The 16,540-nt window shown below is 46.3% G+C and overlaps 1 protein-coding gene across 4 annotated transcripts in view; it reads left to right on the forward strand.

Annotated features, from left to right (window-relative positions):
• sog (short gastrulation) overlaps positions 1-16,540 on the forward strand; it is a 319,699-nt gene that overhangs the window by 276,219 nt on the left and 26,940 nt on the right. For all 4 annotated transcript variants that reach the window (XM_050167443.3, XM_050167430.3, XM_050167438.3 and 1 more), the window contains exons 8-10: positions 13,351-13,485; positions 13,784-13,884; positions 14,428-14,572. In XM_050167443.3, the coding sequence (XP_050023400.1) occupies positions 13,351-13,485; positions 13,784-13,884; positions 14,428-14,572 (381 nt within the window). The remainder of the gene's footprint in view (positions 1-13,350; positions 13,486-13,783; positions 13,885-14,427; positions 14,573-16,540) is intronic.

The following is a 16,540-nucleotide window of genomic DNA, read 5'->3' on the forward strand; positions in this document are numbered from 1 at the left end:
AAACAGTTTGTGTGTACGTGCGTGTGTGTGTAGTTTTTTTTATTCCTTCTCTCTCTCACCTATCGCATCCCCTTGCCCCTCCCCCAGTACAGGGTAGCCAACCGGAGATAATCTCTGGTTAACCTCCCTGTCTTTCCTTTGCCTTTCTCTCTCTCTCTCTTGTTCGCTGTTTGCATCTGTTAGCGCTGCAAGGTATGGCGTACATTTCCAACCCGTTCTTTCAAATGCGAACTCACCAGTAAAGGTGATTCAATAACTTTGAAATAGGCGCGAAAAAGTTTGAAATGTTGGCTCGTCGATTTGCGGCACATACACTGCATCACAACTGGTGTCTTGAGAATGAGCGACGCAGTGTAGAGTAGAGACGCATTCACTCTAGATTTGTTGCACTGTTTGATTATATTGTACATGCTGTCAACTTTCTGGGCCTGCTTTACCACAACAGATTGTCAAGCGAAGACTGAAATGAGGTGAAGTGAGGAAGTAAAAACTAACCCACCTACCTAACCCACGGTTGTTTTTTCTATGGTCTAAGAAAAGAGATGTCGTGGCGATTCTATTATGCGGCAGTAAGTAGTTGAAGCAAATTTAACTGCTTCTACTAGAGTTCCCGTACACTTCTAAAATATTTGGCATACTTTTGGGCTTATCGTGTCCCATAACAAAAATCGTTATCTGTATTGCCGGTGCTTCCTTTCATTAGCGCTGCGCGCCCAGTACTTCCAGGTCACGAACGGCATGCGCGTTATCAGCATGACACAGCATTCTCGACAGGCAAATGACGAGCGTAGAGTTTTCAAGAAAGGAAACGCAAGCAAGGCAGACGATGATTACTGTTGTGGGGTAAGATACGCCCCAAAGGGCGCAAACTTTTTGAAGAGTGCATGCTTCTAAATGGGGTATGTCAAGCTATCATTAGGCGATAGCAGAGGAAAGTCGTTTTAGCAGCGAGAGAGATTATTCTTCGAGCTGCGTTAAAAATGTAACACGCGCTTACTCTCGAAAACAAAGGAGTAGCGGGAACTCCATTTGTTCTTATGGGCACGTAGACGTCTCAACTTTATGGTCTCCCATTTCGCTTTGTTTTTGTCTGCCGGGAGCACCGCTGCTTTTTAGTAAAACGGGATAGCGACTCAGCATAATTCAACACTCGCGATGGCTTTGTCTATTCGTTTATAACTCGATGCGAGCCTGTAGTGGAAAATCGAGAGGACTGTTGCAGTATAAGCGTCCCGTAGCAAGAGCAGAGAGCACGATCGGGGCTGCGATCCTATCGTTTCCTGACACTGCTCTTAATTCGCCGCGTGTCCCAGATGTGTTGGGTGTCGGGAGGACTACGAAATAAAGAGAACGTGACTCACTGAGAAGAGCGCACGGAGAGTCGATCGATGAAGCTGGCTTCGATTTCCGTTTATGTTCAATTTCAGAAGGAATCGATTGTTGTTGAGACACCGTCGCCTTGTGCAGCCGAGTCGACTCCCTAACGTGGGTTGGTTTAAATTCCATGTGGACTTGTGACGGTGTCGTTACTTGCGTGCTTTCTTCTTTTATGCCTCCGGTTTTACAGTTTCACGTAGCAAGGACGATTCGCCAGAAGAGAAAGGGATAGAAAGCGAGAAAGGCAAGGGAGTTAGTCGTAGCCACTCGAGCTACTATTATGACTCTAGTGGTCATTCACCGTGTCGGTCTGCCTCATACGAATGGCGGTAGTGATGAGCTTCTCTCTACCCAAATGAAATACCGCAAAATCCGGCACATTATGTCCAATTATAATTCGAAATCCCCATTTAGAACCACTAAATGGAAAGAAAGCGAACATAAATAAAACCGCTTCTTGCTCGAATAAAAACACCTTCTTTTTGATGACGTCACGTTGCCGACATCAGTGAGGCGACTTCTTGGGTTACGATTTCTCAATCAACGCTGTCATTTGGGGACGCCGATAAGCATAAATGAAGGAGACTGACTGCTTCCTTAACGCCACTCCAGCCATTTTTACACTCGGACAAAGTTCCGATTTTCGGGAACGTTAAAAAACACGCGAACAGCTCATCAGTGCTTGCTGGTGGAAATGTCGGTTATTTTTATGGATAGCACAGTTTTTGGCGCGAACTAGACTCGCGCATAAAAAAGATAGGAAGGAGATCGGCTGAGAATCGCGACCTTTCCTATCTATCTTCTTTATGCGTGAGTCCAGTTCGCTCTGTACGTTACCTATAAAGCAAGAACAGTTTTTGTCGATGCGGGATAAGTGGAGCGTGGTCGGAGAGGATGTAATTTTGTTGTCAAGACTGAGTTCGGACTCTCACGCCACTCTCTTCTCAAAAGGCGCCGAACTGCAGGGCATCCCGGACTTCACACGATCAATGAAGTGTTCCCTCTCTTCCTGCACACAAACAGACGCACACACACGCACACACACGCACGCACACGCACACTTTTATAACACTTTCTCGGCAGGCAACTTCTCGAGGCTCGCTGGATCTCTACGTTGCGCAGCTTCATTGCTGTCCGACTCAGTGCACGCTTTGAAAGCAGGAAACTTCGAAAGTTCCGGGGGCCGTTGACACTGGTGTGAAGCAGTTGTGGACGTTAGGTCTACAGGCTAATTAATCATATTGGTCATGCACGCACATTTTCGCACCGTGTAAGCTCCGGTACTTTTGCGATGTATTCCTCAGGAAAGAAGGCTCTTAATTAAAGGAGAGCGAAGAAAAAAAATATAGCGAATGGCAGTTTCACTGAACACCTTCATTTACATAGCTGGCTCGAACTTTCCCATAATCCGAGAGAGCTTTTTCTTTATGCCATTTTCATTTCCTGTGATTCTCTGTTTCTCAGCGCTGTTTCAGCTTTCAAGGCCTTAACTCGCTTCGTTCCGGTAGTTTCCCTTGCTTTCATTCATCTTGGTCGTTGGTTTAAGCTGACAGGAAACATTTACCCTGAGCGAATTTGGTTGTCGGGACCAGGGAAAAAAAGTATGGAAGAAGGCCCGCAACTTGGACGATTAATCGGTTAACCCCACGACAGAAGAAGAAGGACCAGTAAAAAAAAGGTATGAAAGAGTGCTGACGTCACTTTTGGCGCGCTTTGGACTGCACTGGCATATTCGCGGTCTTAAGAGGTAATAAGCTATGTCCATTCTCCATTGCTCTTCAGCGTTAACGGGTTTGTTTTGGCACCTGCAGGCCCACGGGGTGATTTGTGACCCAGCGGTCTGCCAAGGCAAAGTCAAGAGAGAGCCATCGTAGGCTGAATGTTATCGTTTCGCTACTGGGTCGACTTCTCCTCGCTCCTTTTGCCATTTTTTTCACGCCGAAGGCGCGTAAGTCACAAATTGATTACGACGTCCCCCCCTCCCCCCTATCTAAGCAGTACACTTACATGATGTGTTGCGCTGTAGTGAAATAATTCTTCAAGAATTGCCACAGTTTTCTTTATCTGCGAATATTATTTCCACATGAAAAAAAAAAAAAAAAAAAAACTGATCACGGACACCGCGTAGAATGTCGATGACGCCACTTGTTCCATCTTAACAATCAGTTTATAAGGTAATCTATACTTTATTAAACGTGCGTCCCAACATCAGCAAGTGTTATAAACCTACGTCTCTGTGGTTAGTGGGAATTGGGCCATTTGGTATTCACACATATTGTAATGCGGCATTTCACTGTAATGCAGTGAAAGATCGAAGCTAAATAAATACATTTGTCAACAGGTGGTCGCATCCAAGCGACTTCCCTGCGTACCGAAAAAAAACGAAAGAAAGGCTTATTTCTGGATACAGAATTTTCAAAAAACTGCTGTTGCCTGCTGCAGTGACAAAGCTACGAGCGAAATACATAAGCGCAGATTTCATTTTCCTCAGGGTACCAGAATAGAGCTGTCATAATAATAATAATAATAATAATAATAATAATAATAATAATAATAATAATAATAATAATAATAATAATAATAATAAGCCACGTAAGATAATTAAAGGCCTGGCTATATTATAGTTAATTATTTATTGCACCCGCTTGTGTCAACGTGCTCTTCCAGTCCCAAGCTCTCCCGCTCTTTTCTTTTTCTTTCTTTCTAACCGTTCATTTTTACTAACCTAGGCACCGGCATATGCCCTGAATGCAGTCCGTATATGCGTCCGCCCCCCACCCAACGTTTCAGTGAGAATAAACCAGTGGGTAGTTTGCGCGTTGTCGTCCCGTCTGGCGTGTCCTGTCATGTTAGTAACGCTTTCAATTTCACTCGGGACATTACATTATGAATCCGTGCAGGCTGCAGGGCGTGGCGTCGCTCACTGTTCACTCCATCTTTCTCTTTTTTTTTGTAATATTATCTTTCCCATTATTTCTACGTATGGTAAAAAAGATTGCTGCAGAAATTCCCTGTGAGTGCTTCCTGTCGCTTCACGAAATCACTTCAAATCATAGGTTATCACGAAGAATATTTCCTCCTCCTCACCCAAAGCTCAAAAAAGCACAGGCCGTCACTTACAGACAGTTGCAGACTAGGACATACATCACACCAACAACACTAAGCAGGATCAATCCTGAGCTTCCTACTGAATGCCCACACTGCGGCCACGAATACAACAACTTCGAACACGTGCTCTGGCTGTGCCCTGCCAACGCGAGCACGGACTTTCCCGACCAGTCTTCCTGGGACTCAGCGCTCAGAAGCACAGAGCTCATCGCTCAGCTCAAGGCTGTCCAGAGGGCCCGGGCCGTCGCCGAAGGACTCTGTCTACCCGCCCCGACCTGGGTGTAGCCGCCGGATTGATTTCCCCTCAGGACCTAAATAAAGTTCTAACTCACTCACTCACTCACTCACTCACTCCTGTCGCTCAAACTCGTATACTGGCCTCCACTACATTGCTTCTTCTTTTCCTTCCATTTTTTCATTATAGTTTTTAAATAGAGATGCAACCTCTGATGAAAACTGGAGGCGTTTTCCTTTAAGTTGTATGTCTCGGAAGCTAAAGCTACACGTACACGAGAACATGTTATCGTCGACCTGACGTTTTGCTGTTTTGCTTAGACTGTACAAATAGAGGTGCGAACTGCTAGCAGCTTTCAGGCGAGAGTTGTGCCATTTTGCCCACATTCAGTTAACTTAATTATAGGTAGTCAAAACAGTGCTCAGCTGTTCATGGCGTCGACAACATCGGATTTGTCCAAAGCGAAAACTTTCAGGTGGTTCTGCTTTTTCTCTCTCTCTCTCTCTCTCTCTCTCTCTCTCTCTATATATATATATATATATATATATATATATATATATATATATATATATATTGTCCCCCACTTCGGCTAAACAAATCGGAGAACGCCAACAGAATATAAAAAGGCGTGCATAGGAGCACAAGCTTCACTGTGTCCGAGCACCGTCACGGTGGAATAATATTGACTTTGCCTCCACGGCGCTCGCTTGTGCAGCGTTGACTCGTCTGTCTCCTGGCGCTTGCCGTCTCCTGTAGAGTTAATGGTAGCTCAAGCGCTTCAATCAAAATGACGACCACACTACACTGGTGTTGTTAACGCCTCCACGTGTTTTCCTTTTATTGCTTTCTTTCTGTGATTTTTCTTCTTTCTTTTCTTTCTTAATTGCTAGCGAACATTTGTTGCATCGCGTGCTTGGTACGTAGCATATATATCTGTATTTCGTTTATCCGTTGTTTTCTTCAGTTGGCTCTTTATTTATGTGCTTTATGCGTATGCGAAGGATTGAGATATTGCCATGGGCGGTTGCCATACGTGTGCGTGGGACTCTGTCAGCGTTTGCGTTTCGTTTCTAATACCTTTAGCGTGCCCGTTTTATGAACGCTGAAGGGAAGTGGTCTAGTGCTTGCGTTTACAGCTCCCAACTTTCGGCAGTCTTCGCTCTGTGCTGTCGAGCAAGTTCCATCGGCTTAGTCTTCAACAAACCTCTGCTCACCGTTTCCTTATTTCGGAAAGGTCGAGCTTCGACTTGACGTGAGGCCGGCAAGGATCTCCGGGAATTTTTTTCAGCTACATGACTCTGGTCTCGTCTTATCTGTGTACTGCTCATAAGCTGCCTGTGTTTGATTCATTCCGTTGTGTGGTGTTTTGTTTGGTTTGGTTTCCCTTCTTTTCCCTTGGTTTCCCGTTTTTTTTTAACGGGGCGCATACGCACATGCTGTGTCTTCCACTTCTCCCTCTCTCTCTATCTTCTCTGCCCCTATTCTAGCGAATGAGTTTAATGTTGCCTTAGAACGACGGCCAACCCACCAAATTACAGCACGCCACTTGCCACAAAGGACTTCGAAAGTGGTTACTTCTTGTGCACGCGTTTCGGAGGCCACAAAAGTGTTCGAGGACGACATTGTGTGAATGGCAAACCAGTTGTTTTATTGTGAAAATGACGCCGTCTTTTGTGAGAGCCCCTGCTGCAGTCGCAGTAAGTTTAGAAGCGGTATCACGGCTGAAGCCTGCGCCATTTGAATTTTTATTTCAGAATTGCCTTTTTGGGTAGCCGAGGAGCATTATTTGGATTCCACTGTGAAATTTTAGCATGTCATCCTTTTTTCAGTAGACAGAAAAAGAATGGCGTGCTTATCCTTATTAGAACGGGGAAGCCAACTCTATACGAGTTCTGCTTGCACGTCAGAGAGCGCGCTCGAGGGTCATCTCATCACTGTGTTGACCACCACAGCGCGCGAAACAATCTCGAGGTGCTGACACGATGCCCCTCCTTCGCTTTCGGCTTCGCCCCCTTTTGAGCGTGCGTTGTTGGATCTGGAGGACAATCCCAATGCTGTCCCCCAGATATTAGACCTTGCCGTTGGGTGCTGGAGTTGACCCAGGTTGAGGAGGACTTTGATATGAAAACTGGAGGTTTATTTACATTATTTACAGTGAGAGTACAAAGAAATTAACAGTCATAAAGTCATTACGGGCCGGCAGCAACTCGGACGCTGCGGCCCGTGTCAAGAAGCTCGAAAGAGATGAATGAAGGAATGCTCCCTTGCTGCTCCCGGTCTCTGGCTTTTAACCCCTTCGGTGTCTCGAAGTCGCGTCCCGTTCGGCCATTCGGCGAGCCCGCTCAGGTGGCGTCATTTTCGGCCAATGGTAGGCGCCCGTGCGAATGTAAGTCGCACCCGGCGCAGAGGGTAGCTCCATTGTCTACACCTGTCCGAGGGAGTATTTCTCTGCAGTATTGCCTTCCTGGTCTGCAACTGCCGTCACAAAGGCGGATGGGGGGAGAGTTGCTGCCAGGGCTTCACGGTGCATTACAGCCATCTTGCCTCGCAGCTTGCAAGCGCACAGCGGGGCAGGCGGTTTGTTCTCAAGCGACCTTTCAGAGCCGCAAAGCAACTCTGCTCGAAACCCACGTTACCTGGAACAGTGCCAGACTCCCGCTACAGTTTCGGGAAGAGTCAAGCAGTGGGACAACAGCTCCACATGCGGCGCACGAGGTGGGGAACGCCAACTTGTTTGGACGTGCCGCGCCTCGAGAACGTGGTACATGTGCTTCTGAGCTCCTTAATTAGGTGTGACGCAATTCGATGTGGTCTGGTGAACTCGAAGTAGGCTCAGGAAAAGGTCCCACATCTAACAGCGTGGAGGGAAAGCCTCTCGTGTCGTGGCTCGTTTCCGCGATCTGGTCTCCCGAGGTTACCGGCTCCCATTACCAATTGGCGCGTCGCACGTACTCTGGATTAACGTACGCGGGTGTTGTCGTGTCCTGCTGCTCGCCGGAGGGAACACGACGCCGAGCTATATCGTTTTTTTTCGGCGCACCCATCAGTTGCTCGACTTCTCTAGTCTTCGATGCCTTCGTGAAGTAATCGTGTGGCTGTGCGTGGCTAGATTTTGTGGCACTGGAGTGCCAGAAGGCATGTAACGATATAGAACGCGGCAGGCATGCCAGTTGAGAGTCGTCTCCGTACGTTGTAGCTCGTGCGATAACTACGCAGAGTGGCGAAAGGCTAGAACCGGACTCGCGAAAGAACGCCTCGCGAATCACCACTATCTTCGATCTCACGCTCTCGGGTACGTCCACCGGCAGGAATGAATGAGCTGCTTCGCCATAGGTAGTTCATGTTTCCACGTTTAAGTGAGCGCGAGCTTTGAACATGAAGACGAAGAGACTCATTGCACGCCCACATTGAAATTCTCATAAGAATGCTTGCTCAGAAGGCGTGGAAGAGCTGTTTGTATCATGGCGGTTTTCTAGCTAATTTCTTAAGACATTACGTTATTTTACCTTCTCTTTGAACACTCCCCCCCCCCTCCCCCCCGTTACTTCAACATTTAAGCGCTTTATTTCTACACAGGAGCAAATGCTTTGCATTTCATCTGCTCAAATCACACAGGCACTAGATGACTAGCTACACGGCTAAAGCGTATGATATGTATTTCTTTTTCGTCTTATCTCAACGTGCTCGCTTATGTAAGCCTGGAGACATCATAAAGCTGGTTGACCCTTTCTGGAATGATACCGTCTTTGTAAACACGGTGAAGGACTTTCACGAATGACAAAAGAAAGGCAGTGGCTGTGTCCCAGTATTTTTGTCCCTAGTGTCCGTGCTAGAATTTTCGTGGTTTCCGCGACACTGCAGTCACTTTCGTGAAGCACAGAGCACACAGCTGCTGTCAAAAGCTTTCCCTCTTATACGATGCCTAGTTTGCCTTCCACGGATTCCTCATGCTGCCCGCACGTAACGACGAGATGAGTGAGTTATTCGGGATAAGGAGGGTTGTTTGCGCAGAGGCAAAGCGGAACCCGAACAAACATCTCTCCACCTCGGTTTAGCTACACAATTTCTGCCTTGTCATTGCTTCAGAGCACACACGCTTGCGTCACTAACCGTTTCGCGAGCATTCGACTATGTCAACCCACTGCAAAATTTTATTGATCCCGTCGTCGTGCACGCTGATTGTGACAGCCTTTAATGTAATATTTCTTTCTTTCTCGTCGGCGCAGGCAACAAGGTCACAGTTGCGCAACACGGGCGATGTCTTGTGCCGAGCGCTATCATCGTATTGTGTTTGTCTCTTACCTTGAGCGTCGAGTTACGCTGTTTACAAATGAAAAAAAAAGAAACGTTATGCAGATACCACGCATAACGATCTCTCGACGAACTCCTTATTTTAATTGGTGCGAATGAAAGCAAGCGAAAGAATAATGATAGTGCCTTGACATTCATCGGGTAATTTCACTCGGGTAATCACACTCGGGTAATCACACTCGGGTAATCACAGTAGGGGAAGGGAGATGGCGGAGGACATACCAGTATGAGACACTTACGAAGCTCTGCAAATAACGTAAGCTAAGGTCCGTCTGTTTGATTTATTCGTTGGTACTGTCCACCTTGGTAATTACTTTTTGCCCAACATTTCATTGACGAAAGAACAAGCAGAAATGGGATTTGCACATACGAAAACAAAAGAAGGAAACACGCGCACAAAGATAACGACCTATCCAGAATCTTTTGACTCTGGCAAATGCAGTAGATATTTCATTTACGCAGAGCAAATCCTTACGCACTGGCGGTCATCGACGCTGGTGAAAGCAGTGTGCACTGTGGGAGCAACACTGGAAAAAGAAATCGCTGTCTTGACGAACCGTTTCATTTTTATTTGTTTGAGCAAATGAAAAAAAAAAAAACTTGTTCCGTTAGTTATAACCTGCTCTTGGCGGCGAACGCATAGAAACAAACAAAAAGAAAACGAAAAAAGAAATACTAAACATGGCTCGCGTGCGTTAGCGGTGCTCAATAATAACACGAGTATGACAAAAGAAAAAGTATATCTCGTCGCTAAGAAACGTGCGGGTGAAATTACCTCGGGGGTCACAATGTTTTGTTAACTTGCATAAATGCGCCGTGAACTTCCGTGCTAAGCGCAGCTTCCATGTGTAGGCGTGTGGAAACTACTGCATTTCCGCGCGTTGCCCGCGTTCAAATTGAGGTCCGTATTATACCAGATGGACAGGACGTACACCACGATAAGCGGGTCATCATTACACACATTCGAAAACGCATGGCGAAACGCACGCAGCATGCCGTATATACGACTGAGCCGGCCGTTACACTGGTCAATAGCCCCGTCCGTATCGTAACTTCACAGCCGCTTTCCCCTTCTCGGAGCTGTCGTTCATTCGGAAGCCAACTGCCGTACGCTTTGAATGTACAAAATAGGCCCGTTTATAGAAGGATTCACTCTTCCTTTTGTATTCCTCCCACATACCTACACACGCGCACACATAGGAAGGCGCTGGCCAGCGCAGCATAGCGAAGAATACAAATTCGTGTTTGCCCCGTCACCTCGGCCGTGCCAGCAAGTCGGTATGAGCCGATATTTCAGGCCGGAAGAAGCGCCCGGTTCCTTCGCGGTGGCGGTGCCGTTGTTTGTCAAGATCCGCCGCCGCTCAAACAGCCTCGTTTATTTCCGAAAGCGTGCTTCCTCTTACCGTCTTGTGCCAAAGTGACTCGCGTCTTTCTTCCTTTTGATTGCTGTTTCCTTTGTGTTTTCTTGTTTGTTTTTCTTCGCGTTCTCTCACTTTCTGCCTTCTTTCCTTCATTTGAGGAGCCCATTTGCCCTGCGCTGTTCTATCTGCCTCGTGGCGCATTTATCATTTTGGTTCCTGTACGTCGTCTTGCAGTACAGTTCACCGGAAACGCGCCTGTCTTTATACCTTTTGTTTTCGCCAATATAGTCACGTTCTCTTTCCAGCTCGCGTTTTTGTCGGCTCCTCCTAGTTCTCATTCGCCTTTTCTGTTTCATGAGCTTTCTTCTAGATTCTTGTACGTACCATTGTACTGTTTGGCTGTCCCCATAGCTTTTCTTTTATTCATTTTAACTTGTACGTTGTGTCTGCGCTGCCATCGCTTTCTGTTTTCGTGTGGTTGTTCTTTCCGATTTTCCCTGCTTTGCAGTTTGCAATTCCCTTATATATTTTTTTTCCTTCTTTTTTCTATGGAGGCAACACGCCGTTTAATTATCGCAAATGGGCTTTCCTTTCTCGCTGCATAGACCGCACCCACATTTTCTCACTTCTTCCGCATGAACCTTTCGCACTCCACGCTCATCTTCACCGGACCTTGCGTTCCCCAAACTTCCGGTCGTTCTTATTTCATCTCGCTAACGCGCATTCCCTTCTCTTGCGATTCACTTTTTTTTTTGGATTCGCTTGCATCCTGCCATTAAGACTAACGGTTTCTCATCCCACGTCATTCCACGTGCTAGCTGATATATTGATTCACTTATAGAAATGAAACCCGGCTGCGGCGACCGCATTTGGATGGTGGGTGAAATGCAAAAAAACGCCCGGCTACCGTGCATTGGGGGCCCGCTGAAGAACCGCAGGTGGTCGAAATTAATCCGGAGTCCCCTATACTACGACGACGTGCTTCATAATCAGATCATCGCACCAACATTTAATTAAATATTTTATAGCGATGTAACTCGAAACGTTGCCACGTATTTTGTTGCGTTGTCCTTAAGAGCAATACATTGTTAATTGACTAAAGACTGATGAAGCGAGTCGATGTGAGCGCACTGTGGCGATAAAGCAGCATTAGGAAACGTGGATGGACGGTTGGTTGAATGAAAAGAAAACAGCAACAAATGCGGCATGTTCTGCAGTTTCTGCCAATGCAGTCAAATTCAAGAATATAAACCGAAGAGTCAGCTTTAAAAAGCGCATGCGAGTTCTGTTTCAAAATCATCGCATAGCTATATATGACTTAGGCTTCATGCGTCTAGGAAAGAGACATCTTTAGTCTCCTAGCTCACTCGAACTTCCTGTTCTCTAGCATGTCTGGACCTTCAGTAATCTTGCACGGATTTCGTGAGGCAATCAGAGATAACCCAACCATTTTCCTTTTCTTCTTCTCCTTTAATTGCCCTAGAATAATTCCTTCTCCTTGCTATTCGAAGTTCACTCTGTATAGAAGACGAAAGAGGAAGAAATTGCATTTATTTCTTCCCAGGGAACTAAATCCGGAATTCTGGCCTCTTTGCTGGCTTAGGCCTTCTGGTCCGGCATATTCTTTATGTGCCGTTCGGAATATACCCAGCAAGACGTTCCTAATGCCCGCGGGGAGAACAGAACTCCCTCGCTGCCCAGACGCGGCCGAAATATTCCCGGCGAGCGGCATACTGACATTCCACTTGCGCCGCGTAGATTTGCATGCGCATGATGAGCGCGCGACGTCTGCCACGTGTCTTTTCTCCCTTCGCCGAGTTCTTTACCGGCCGAGTCTCGTTGCGTTAGGTTTGCCGTTTTCATTTTATCGTTCTTTATGTCTCTATCGGCCTTGCATTGCAGTGCATAGCACACGCAGTCAGATCCTATGCGTTCAGCCTCGAGCTTTCGGGCTCTCTTTTTCTTTTTCCAGACTTCATAGTCCTGCAGTTTTGTGTTTAGATCATCCACGTCTGTATGACAGGCAGTGCGCAGGCGCATGTGTGCATGTGTGTGCGTGCGTGTGTACATGCGTGTTACCTCACTTCTTGTTTTACAATAAAGCAATCAATTGATACTAACTTTAGAGTGTTGTAGTTTCAACCTGCTGGTCACTGACAAAGCGCAATAAGGTCTATAAGAGCATTATAAGACACAGAATTTCACATTATTCCGGCCTTTCCTTCGTTTTACTACTTGTACAGTTGTAATAGATTAAACTATGGCTGGAGTGCCATGTGCCTTTTCGGAAGCTACGGGAACTGCAGCAACAACTAGTCCTCGTAACAACGAGCCAGTAAGCAGAGGTAACTGCATGTTTCAGAGAAATGAGTTTGGCTGGCAATACTAGTGCTTCCGTGACGCTTCGATTCCGCACTTTCTTGCAAGTCAGTCCGTTCGGCGAGGAATGCCCTGCAAGTTCCTTCCCGATGGTCAAGCACCTACTGTGGGACAGTCGTGGTCTTGTGATAGCCGCACTGACACAGAATGGAAGTGATACTATACCTTACCCGATGCACGGACTATTCAATCCCTTCGTGCGGATGCCTTGCAAAATATAAGCTCGATACGGGAGTTAGTGCGCGACGTTGGCTTGACCGACACGCTGTGAGCACAAACTTGCTTTGTTTGTCTCTTTAGTTATTGTGTTCGTGATCCCCGACCCCAGTGACTCTCGCCTCTGCTTAAACCACTTAGCCGTCTCTGTAATGAATGCTCTCTCTCTCTCTCTCTCTCTCCATTCGGTCGGTGTCGGGAGGAGCACAATCGCAATTGCACAGTGATGGAACCCTTCTAACTGTTCTCTTGTCTGGTTGTCTGACACGACGCACATAGCACGTATAACATAATAAATAGCTCGTGGTTTGGATGAATGGCCGTCTTCCTCACTTTTTTTCTGCCTCTCACTGTTTCACGCAGAGGTGTTCAGCTCGCTCATGGTTCCCGATCCCGCGGTGAAGGAGACGCTGGGAGGAGGAGGCGTCGCCGCCATTTCGCCGTCCAGGACAGACATCCACGTCACGGTGATGTTCAACGGAATATTCGCCCCGACAGGTAAGCACGCTGGCGTGGTAACTAGACGAGAACGTAAAGGTTCCGCAAAATATTGTGAACGTGCTCAGAAATTTCGGGGTAACCAAGCTCTGAGCTACGGTTTATCAATTATTTCTGACGGCCAGAACCAGGTGGGGGAACTAGGATCACTTTGGCCCTGTCATTTCTCCTTCGCAGCAGTCACTCAACCTCGCGATTTTCCTAGCGCATGGAGGAAAGTTCTGGGCAGTACCGCCTGCGGGATAACGCGTCTGCCTGTCCTGATCTGTACGCTCACCCTCTCTCTCTCACCTTTCAGACGCCAGAGATGTGGTGGTCAAGCTGAGTCTCCTAGCTGGCAAGACCAGCGAGTCTGCCGTGGTCGCCAGCTCCGAAATAACGCTCCCCAAGATTCACGTTGTGAGTACGAGTCTCTGTTTCCAGGACGCACATAGCCTTATAGTCTTCGTGGTTCAGACGTCGCTGGAACTTCAAGATTTTGGTCGAGTTACCTTTGCAAAGATATAGCCCATGCAGTCAGTGTCTAATGTGCGCGAGTGAGCATCTGGCAATAATCAGTGAGTACCATTAAGGGCTAGTCATCGCTTTTAGGACATCTGATTTCATTCCGGTTTGAAGTAGCGAGCTTTTTCTGGCTTCACCAGCCTAAGAAACGGAGATAACAGAAAGTGTACACGAATTTTGCCGGATAACAACTGAAATTTGTTGAGCAATAAGAGACTATGCATAATATAAGAAAATCTAGAACACAGGAAAATGAAGTCCACCTGTCGTATCAAAAGGACATTCCTATCCGAGGCTTTCTCTCGTCCCTGTCTCACTTTCTGCTGGGGAAACCAGACGATGTGAACCGACTACAGCGCAGAACGACACTGTGTTAAGGTAGCTTTTCTGGCAGCCTCACAGCACCGCCTTTTACAAAACCTTTCTCCGACTTCGCAGTCACTGAACACGGCCAGTGTGAAACTGACCCTGCCTCCCGAGCAGCAGCCGCTGATGGTAGCCGGCAAACTGAGCATGCGCCTGACGTCACCCGACGGCAGGCGCCACATCGAAGGCCCCGTGATCGTCAGGCCGACCTGCAACAGTTGAGTGTCGTCGGTTCAGTGCCGATTACTTGGAGAACTTGGAACACATACTTCGCGCAGCAGCTCATGCTAACTTTCGGCCACCTGAGAAGCGACCCGTCATTGGCTTAGCAATAATACGAACAGGTCTTATTGCGATAGCAATTTGCGTTCGCGCATGGCAGCCGCGACAATCACAGGAACGGAGCGAAGCAGCGTGTCATGACGTCATGACACATCCAACTCCTGTGTGTAGCCCTGCAGTTTTTTTTTCTTTTTTCTTTTTTTTTACGATAACAAGTGAGCGTCGACCGTAGGGCATGTCGTCGGCATTGTAGCGGCGAGGGGCACTTCTGAAGCGAACAGCTCCGCAGAATGCATTCGCGCTTGAAATCGCCTTGCAACTCCGCGCCTACGGTCGCCGCTCCCGCTGCCCTTCGCCGCTACAAGGTCTCTGACGCGCCTTGGGGTCGACACTCGCGTGACATTATTAAAGCATTGCATGGATGAACGTGGGGTACGTATTCACAAAATATCTCTAGTGACAGAATTGTTCGCAAGAGAAAAATTCTAGCTAAACCAAATGCGGGACATGTCATTGCCGAGACCTTACAACCGGCGAAAAAAAGAAAAAGAAAACACTTATGAATGAGAAGTTGTGTGTATACAGGCTCTGAGCAGCAAATTTTTCTATGTTGTATTTTCGCGATTTTGTTTGTTTCTTTTAGTCAGCTTGCTCTTCTTTAATACATCTCTATATTGTTGTGGTTAACAGAGGGTCCCGTTGCAGTTCTTGAATTTGGGACCCTTTTGTGCATATTGTCTCTTACCAATTCATTGTATTAAGAAAAAATATTAAACTGAAACTGAAACTGAATAGCACTTAGAAAGAGGTATTCTTGAAAATTATTTGGGGCACCTGGCACCTACAGTTAGTTTGTATGAAGTTTAAGTTGTTCGGAGCATCACTTAAATGGTAAAAAAATGAAAAGTGAGAATTGTGTCAGTAATAATTTAAGAGAAAGTACTAGCTCGGGGCCAACTACGATTTGCATAGTCAAGTGCATGTGAAACGCAGAAATGGTTTTCGTGGACAACCACTGGGCGATATGAATGATATTAGTTCCAGATGAAGAAGAAAGTTAACTTCTAGTGACTCTAGGAAGCATAGCGTTGCTTAGGGCCTGAATATTTTTTGTACAAGGATTCGCGGAAATGTGCAAGTCTAAAAATAAATAAAGCACGAAGTTTACACATTTGTAACTCTGCACCAAAAACAGATATCGCAGTCCTGTAAACTGTATTTGTCAAGAATCTAAATCGGACAAATCTGATGTTCGAATTTATAGGTTACATGAACTTGCTACATTGTTTACGAAGAGGTAACTTTAGCTCTGGCACTCTTATCTAAAAACATGGGAACAGAGAAATTGTTTTTCTCAACAACAACTCCACCAAATTTCTTGAGGTTTCTTCCATTTAAAAGAAAATTTTAACTCTTCTGACTGTAGGAAGCGACATGTTTATTTAAGCCGTCAATGTGTTTCAACTCTGTAAATCAGCAATGAAAGAAAAAGAAAACATATTATACATTTCTGTAAACTGAACTTACTAGTACAGCTAAAGCGGACCATGTATCATGAACCACTCGGAACTCTGAATTATACCTTTAATTTGTGAACAGGATTCTCGCAAGAACTTCGGTACCATCGTAAAACTTTCACGGAGGCTGTAAATGCAATATGAAATTTGTCTGCGTTTGATGTTTTAGCAGATGCATTCTACAGAACTGCGATATCTATTTTTGGGCCGGAATTACAAGTTTGTAACATCTGAGCTCTCAGTTATCTTTTTTTAACTTAGCAATTTCCGGGAAACCCAAGTTCTACTTTATACACTCACTAGATATTAACTTTCCCTGTCAGATGCAACAAATTTCATCCAAATCAGTCAAGCGGTTGTTCTAAAAGCGTTCTTGTGTTTTACAT

The sequence above is a fragment of the Dermacentor andersoni genome, chromosome 3 (genome assembly GCF_023375885.2).
Source record: "Dermacentor andersoni chromosome 3, qqDerAnde1_hic_scaffold, whole genome shotgun sequence".
Classification (NCBI taxonomy): domain Eukaryota; kingdom Metazoa; phylum Arthropoda; class Arachnida; order Ixodida; family Ixodidae; genus Dermacentor; species Dermacentor andersoni.